This window comes from Fringilla coelebs (genome assembly GCF_963513975.1).
Source record: "Fringilla coelebs genome assembly, chromosome: 5".
Lineage (NCBI taxonomy): Eukaryota > Metazoa > Chordata > Aves > Passeriformes > Fringillidae > Fringilla > Fringilla coelebs.
Window position 1 is genome coordinate 50,299,171 of NC_140033.1, and position 7,637 is coordinate 50,306,807.

Consider the following 7,637-nt stretch of genomic DNA (forward strand, 5'->3'; position numbering starts at 1 on the left):
GGGCTGACTGTCAGGATAAGGCTGCGATCCCCAGGGCCTCTGGCACGCATGCAGCCGGCCGTGCTCAGTGCTCCCAGTACCTCCCAGTATCCCCAGTACCTCAGTTTCCCCACGGCTCCCAGCGCCTCGCCGCCCGCCGCGCTCCCCCTCAATGAAGCTCGCCGTGGGAACCGCGGGGCGCGAGGCCCCGCCCCCTCCCCTGTGATTGGCCGAAGCCGGGCAGCGATTTGAATACCGCCTCCTGAATGGCCGGCGGCGGCGCGCGGCCATGGCGCCCCCGGCGCGGGCTCCCACGTGTCGCGGGCAGCGGGCGGGCGATCGAGCGGCCGGGCCGGGCCGGGGGGCTGGGCCCGGGGGCTGGGCCCGGGCGGCGGCTCCGTGCTTTGGGTCGGCCCCCAGCCCTTCCCCTCGGCTGCGCCTCCCCAGGGACCGCGCACGGCCTGCCGAGGGGCTACCTAGTGCTCCTCCCAGGCAGCACCCCAAGAGTTAGTTATCCCGAAGCCGAAACAGATGCCAAAGCAGCGGACTTATCCGCGAGCACTGAGAGAGTGAAACGCCACCGCGCCCCAGCACAGCTCCAATAGGGGGTCATGCCTACCCACAGCACTCAGAGAGATTTGTCTAATGTGGGCTTTACCTACCAAGAACAAGCCCTGCCTGACCCTCGCTATTTCTAGCAGAACACCCTTAAAATCTGTCCTCCCCTGCTCCTTCTCAACTCAAACTCCTCTTCCCGATGCTACAGTGACAGTTAAAAAAAATTGAATTTCACTTTTTGTTAATTCATTTGGGGCAGTCTGCAATTCACTCCTCAAACCTATCTACATCATACAATCCATTATTCGGCTCCCTTTTAGTCCCCTAAAGTTCTCATCACTCCCCCAGTACCTTTTTTCCTCGAGTTCGTTTCTGGGACACAAGGCTGGAAGCAGCAGTATCACTGTACTGAGTACAGCCTTGAGCTTGATACATGACAAAAGCAGTAACTACAGTGCACTGAATATCACACAGCTCATGCACACACTGAAGCCGTTCCTACTCTTTGCTGCGCTCCAATTTCCCCCAAATGTCTGATCTTTTTGGCTCCCAGTCTGCTTTTGATCCTCTGTAATCCCAATGATATTTTTGTATGTGCATGTGTGTGTAACTGCAGTCTAGCCAGTGAAAGCCATGATGCATGGCAACCCCAGTGTGGCAGCCCATGTCAAAGCCCTGCATCTCCGTGCCAGCCTGGGGCACGTGCACAGCACGGCGCAGGTGTCTGAAGTGACCTCACTGCAGAGCCACACGTGAAATGCCTGTGGAAAAAGGGCTTCACAGGGAGCTGCTGGTCTCTGCTCTTCCTTCACAGAGCAGCAACTGCACTAGCATGTTCATTTTTGCAAGTACCTTACATTCTGCAAGTACCTTACATTTGGAAGCAGCCTCCTCCTGAGCAGGAGGGGGAAAAAAACCCCAAATGCTCAAATCTCTCTTGAAAACAAGTGGAAGCATCAAAGAATTTTAAGCCAGAGACTGGTATGAACTGTGACATGTCTGGCAAACACTCACTGACCTGTGTGCAAAAACTCATATTCTCATTTCAATTTATGCAGGGGTAGCCTGACTGTATACCCTGCACATAACAAAAACAGCAGACTAGGGCTGAGTCAGTAATTCACGTTACAGACTAAAGCTTTAATCAATCAAATGGAGAAATCAATAGTGTAGTGAACAATCCTGATGGTTAACACTGTATAGGATTTAACAGTTCTGTTCTCAGTTTTTCCATACATTTTTTTTTTAATTTGAAAACTCATTTTCTAGCAGGAAGTGAAAGATTTCAGAGCTTGGAAGGGGTCTTTTGGAGACTTCAGCTGACACTTGAGAAAGGCTCAAAAATGTTAATAGGCCAGGGAAACAGCAAACTGAAATTCTTCTGGATTACCTGGCAGCAAAATGACAAAAACTGAAGCCACTCTTAGCACCTCATCCGGAATACAATGAGGTCATCCAGCTCTGTCCCAGCTACCGTGCCAGGCTGCCTACAGGCTGGGGAAGGCAACTGATCCACATTCCACACTCCAGATTTCTCAAAAGGTTAGTACATTTCTTTTACAGCGGCCATCGCAGCTGCAGAGCAAACTCCTCGGGTGAGGAAGCACACAGGTCACCCTTTGTCCAGTGTCCACAAGGCACTATGTCCAGGAGAGAAGGGAAAGCTGCTGTATGATCCAGACAAAGATGACACCCTGTCCTCCAGCTTTGAGCTGCAATCCCCTTGGTGTGATACACCTCTCAAAACAGTACTTCTCTCTCCTTCTCTCCTTCATCCCTCTCAAACCCACCAAACACGGAACACTCTAGAGCATATAACTCCCAAACCAGAACAAGAAATAATTTATGCTCTACACACGGGACCTCTTGGATATTTGGCTGAGATCCAGCTCAGCATAACACTTTTGGCCTTGCCTGAATTGTTTTGGCAGCTCTGAAACACCCAAGAACTCAAGGTGAGACAGGTGGATAGATAAGCTCCCCCATTAAACCCCATGACCTTTCTGGAGTGGTCTTTAAGGCAGTGTTAAAAGGTGAGGTGAGAAAACCACACACATGCCTTAATAACGGGACTGAGTTTATTCTGTGCTAGTGCCCAAGAACTCAGCCCAGGGTGGGACTCTGAATCCAAGGCACCAGAGATAACAGTGTCCACTTCCCCAGCAATTACCTTCTTCAGAAGGGAAAGGGAAGTGCAAGAGGGCCCCATTCCTTACCACAGGCACATGTTGTGCGTTGCCTGGTTTGCTCCAGAAGCCTCCCTCTAGCAGAAATTGTGCTGCTGCTGTCAGTGTTAAGATCAAACTCCCCCCATACACACTCTGGAGAACAGCTCTGTGTGCACACCCTCCAAGAAAGGATGGAGACATACATCAGGCTGGTGCCACTCACTTTAGCAGCTGGTGGCCGTCAGCATTGTTCTGATGTTCCTCCATGCAGCCTCAGGCACTGCTTTACTCTTTTCCCTCCCATTTCTGGCATGAGGAATCTATTTACTTGCCCATTGCTGGGTTGCAAATTTTTCTGGTGTGGGTTTTGGACACATAGGCCTTTTCTTTCTTTGTCATTTCCTTTTCAGTGCACACATGGCATGGGAGGAGGCTTGGCTGACAGAGGCAGGATACTCCAGGACAGAGGCCAGCATACTGCCTGGGCTCACTCTCCTCCACAGAGGATTCACTCACAGTTTTGCCACGGATATTCCTAAATCTCAACCATACAATTTTTTTTCTTCCCCTGCTGAGGGCAACCACAGTAAAAAACATACACTGAGGTCCTAAGAAGAAAGGCAATTAGCTGCTAATAACTGCAACAACCCTGAGGTAAAGGACAAGGGCAGCCTGTGCCACTCCCACCCGGAGAGGGCCACACACACACAGCAAGGGCATTAGGGCATTTCATACTCCCCTGAGCTATCGCAGTTAGGATCGCATATTCAGCAGACAATGGAATGAGCGATTCCTGCTCTAGCTGGCTCTGCCTTGCCACAGAAATAGCTCCTAGCTATTCCATTTTCCAAGCACCAGTGGGTTCCAATATCCTTTAAACACCAGGAATTACCTCCCCTTCTTTCCAGTTGGTACTGGCGTTAGCACAGCTCCTCTTATGCTTCAAATAAGTCACAGATTATTTTTTTTTTCTTAGCAAAATGACTTCAAATTTATTCACAAAGTTACCCAATTTCACCCGGCACACATACCAAACAAAAAGCACCCCAGCATTCAGGTGTGGCACTGTGTTGTGTGGTGAAGAAACACAGGAGACAAGATGACACCATGTCTCCATGGAAAAAGGATTTACTGCACAGGAGAAATGCCACGGCACTGATGCAGGAGTGCAAGCAGAGCTCTCCCAAGTCTCTCAAATTGCCCTGACAATGATGTGCCTTTTGCACTCTGCCCCAGATCCCCTTCTTTGATAAAGCCAAGTATCAGCTTTGAAAGGAGGGGGGCAAGGACAGAAGGGCTATGCCAAGTAGAGAACATGACCTTCAGCAGAAGTTTTTAAGAGATTCTGTGGTACCCAGACACTTAGCTGGAGATCACTGCAAAAATAAATGGGTAGAGTGTCTAGTGACCCTGGCCAGTGCTCAGGAGGCTACAGAAAGGCTGAAGTGGCCTGGGTTAATGGCTGGTCAGAATGCCATGTAAACAAGGTGCTCGCCCACAACGACAGGGTCCCAAAGAGCAGCAGGCCAGATGTGGAGCACTGTCCCAGCTGGTGGTCTCAACATTAGTTTCTCATTCTCTGTTAATCCTGGTCACGGCCCATTTTGCCAGTCAGCCTCCGACGCTGAGTCTTGGTGGTTCGCCCTGTGCTGGACTTCTGGATTTTCTTACGTGGGCCTTGTCCACGTTGGGATCTCTTTCTTTTTGTCTTCTTCTGGCTATGCATGTGCAGCGTGGCAGTAAGAGATGAGATTCTGTACAGGGCAGAAAGGGAAAAGGGTTTGGGGACCAAAGCTTGCAGAAGCAAGGCGACATCAGAACAATAGCTGGAGAGCTCTGTGTGGCCCAGCAGGAATGGATGCCAGACACAGCAAGACCCAGAGGGACTCTAAGCTATGCAGGAAACCTGCAAGTCTCCATGTGCAGTGACAACAAAAGCATCGTGCTGCCCAGACCCCACAGAGTTAAAGCAACTCTCCACACCCTCAAAGCAGTTGTAAAACCTGGATAATGAAAAATGTAGACAACACCTTAGCTTTCAACTTTAGGAGCCTCTGACCTTCAACCCTAGAGACCAGCTCTGCACGCTGCGGAATGTGCCGCGGTGAAGGAGTGGGTGAGAGGTGAGGACGAAACCCACCCTCCTGCCTGGTCACCGCAGCGCAGCGCAGCGGGGCGTGCGGGCCGCGCTCCGCCAGCGCCGCCTGCCGGCTCCGGCAGCACCGCACCCCTCCGGCAGCACCGCACCCCTCCGGCAGCCACGCCGCGCGTCCCGGAAACCGACATTCCCATCAGCTTCCAGAGCTGAACAGCGAAGGCCTGAAGGAATCTGTACATACTTTTCAGACAGGAAAGGGTTTCTGGACTTCTTGGGCATTGTTTTCACAGGCTTGTTCTTCACCTCTTCCCCTTTCTCTTCTTCAGATCCATCAGTTTTTTCCTTAAAAATAAAGCGCTTTTGTGATTCTAGTGTTTCCACTGCCGTCTTGGTTTTATCCTGTTTTGTGAACTAACTAGTCACAGATGAAGATTTCTTAATTCTCCACACCCTCGCTGTCCGGGTGTCGAGGTTTCCTATTGCAGTCCCGCAGAAAGGCACAACCAGAGATGTCCTACAGAAATCCACCCCAAGACCCAAAAACTTCAGCATGATCTTAATGGCCATGCGATTGAAGTTTAAACCTGAATGAACCAAAGGTCTTGGCTTTTGCTTAAATTACTACCAAGATGTCTCTGAGTGGACTTTCAGATTAGATGACCGCACAAATATAACAAAACCAACACCTGAGAGCCTCAATGAAAGAAATACCAGCTCTTAGTTACAATGTATTTTGAGAATAAAAGTGACCACAACCAGAACTGAATGGTTTCCTTATCTGAGGTCCAAGCACGGGATTATGGAGAGAAAAATGCTTCTTCATGCTAACAGTAATATTTCTGACCAGGACACAGGAAAGAGGACAAGGACAGACCATTTGGCAAAGTCTGAAATCTTGCTGCTTGTCTTGTATCAGCTTTTAAAGTATTACACTGTTGCTATCCAGTCCAGTAACACTTCATTTAACCAGGGTCAGCTGGGACTAGCAAAGGGTTCCAGAGTGGTGTGGAGAGAGCTATTCATACAGAACATTCCCTTCTCTTTAGAGGCCCAGTTTAAATTGTGGAAAAATATAAAAGTTATGAGTTTCCATTTTCATCCCTGTTCCCAGCCAGCTGCAAGGCCTTGGACGTACGCAGGGACCACCAGCCCTACCTCACCAGCCCCAGGAGTGTGTACAAGTGATACAGAGAGGTAGCAAGAGGCTTTACCACAGGGCTGCTCAGTCCCAGCTGGCGTGCCCCCGAGAGGTCCAGGTCGCTGATGGTGGTCACTGTTACAATGTGGTTTGGGTGGTCGATGTTCACAGACTCTGTCCGCGATGTCACCAAGTGCTCCAGTTCATCAGCTTCCTCTGGGAACACAAGAAATCCTACACTGCAAAGTGCCCAACTTTTCACGGGATAAACTCACTTGTTCCTGATGCACCATACTGGGCTGGGGTGACACCCGGCCTTGGCATGCACAGGCCTTGGCATTGCAAGCCTGGAGGGCAAGCTCCTTCTGCCCCCTGAGGGGACCTGGTAACACCTTGGAGATGTCCTCCTGCTCCTTCCTTTCTGTACGATCCCCATGATTGCCGGGACAGAGGGCTGCGGGGTCACCGCTCACATTTCTGCCCAGCTTGTCTGGGGAACACGACAGGGCCGAGCAGCAGGACCGACAGCGTGCGAGCATCCCTGCCCCAGCCCTCAGCACCCACTAAAGGCTGTCGGACCACGGGCACCCACCTCCCTCCCCACGAGGGCCCAGCACGTACCGAGCGCCTCCTCCCTCTCGCTCAGCATCTTCAGATACTCCTGGTGCCGCTGAGGAAGGGAAACAAGTCATGGGGGCGCCTCTGCCCGCCCCTCCTGCCCCGCTCACTGCCCGCCTGGACAGACCCTTCCCTCACCTCCTCTTTAATTTTCCTCTCCTCTTCCTTCAGCTTCCGTTTGATCTCCTCCAGCGCCGCCTTCCTCCGCTCCACCTTCCGCTTGTGGAAGCCGGTCAGGTACTCCCTGCCGCCGCCAACACAGAACCGCCCGGCTTTCAGCGACCGAGGGACGCCTTCCCTCCCCCCCTCCCGCCCTGGGGCCCGCCCGGCCTCACCTCCGCCGCTCCTCGTCGAAAGTCACCACCAGCCGCCCCTCGCGGCCGCCCGGACCCTTCTTGTTCTTCTTGCGGCCCATGGCGGCCCCACGCTGCTGCTGCCGCCCGCCCCTTCCGCCGGAACGCCGCGGCTCTGCCCGCCGCCCCCGGCCCGGGCGGGACGCGGCCGCCGGCAGCACGGACCTGGCGTGCGCCTGTTCCCGGCCCTGGAGTCCGGCCTGGCGTGCACGGGGTTTGCTTCAGGCGTGCGAGCCTCCTCTTCAGCTTCCTCCCAGCAAAAGCTTCTTTGGCGCTGCCTTGTGCGGAGAACATGGCAGTGTAGCACCCGCCCTCAAAGTGTAGCCTGAGACTCGTTCTGACACTCCAGAGTGTTTTGCATCTACATCTCTCTAATAAATGTTACTCTTCCTAATAGTTAACATTTTCAGTTCTTCAACGGAGCATTCTTCAACAGAGCACTGAGTTTATTTCAAGCTATTGTCATTTCTTGGTGTTAGCAGAGCATGTGCTGCTCCTCTTATCCGGGGAAGGCAGCTGCAGAGTTGGATCTTGGCTCTGATGCTGTGCCCAAGTCGCAGCATCTGGCTGGGCAGCCATGATCTCTGTAGTGGTGGAGAGAGGTACTGGCATGAGTTGGTGGGGGCGTCAAGACTGCCATGTTCTGGCTTAAAGTGACATTGGCTGAGCTCCTGAACCTTTGTTGCTCCCCCGTTCTCGCCTTAAAAATGGGTGTAATGCCTGTG

General features: G+C 52.4%; 1 protein-coding gene across 1 annotated transcript; it reads right to left on the minus strand.

Moving 5' to 3' along the window:
* Positions 1–3,698: 3,698 nt before the first annotated feature.
* Positions 3,699–6,994, minus strand: NOL12 (nucleolar protein 12). The gene is made up of 6 exons (XM_084205409.1): positions 6,895–6,994; positions 6,698–6,803; positions 6,563–6,611; positions 6,015–6,157; positions 5,045–5,145; positions 3,699–4,459 (listed from the first exon to the last, which is right to left on the minus strand). The coding sequence occupies exons 1-6, from the start codon at positions 6,972–6,974 to the stop codon at positions 4,288–4,290; spliced, it is 651 nt and encodes a 216-aa protein (XP_084061535.1). The 5' UTR covers positions 6,975–6,994; the 3' UTR covers positions 3,699–4,287.
* Positions 6,995–7,637: the final 643 nt, after the last annotated feature.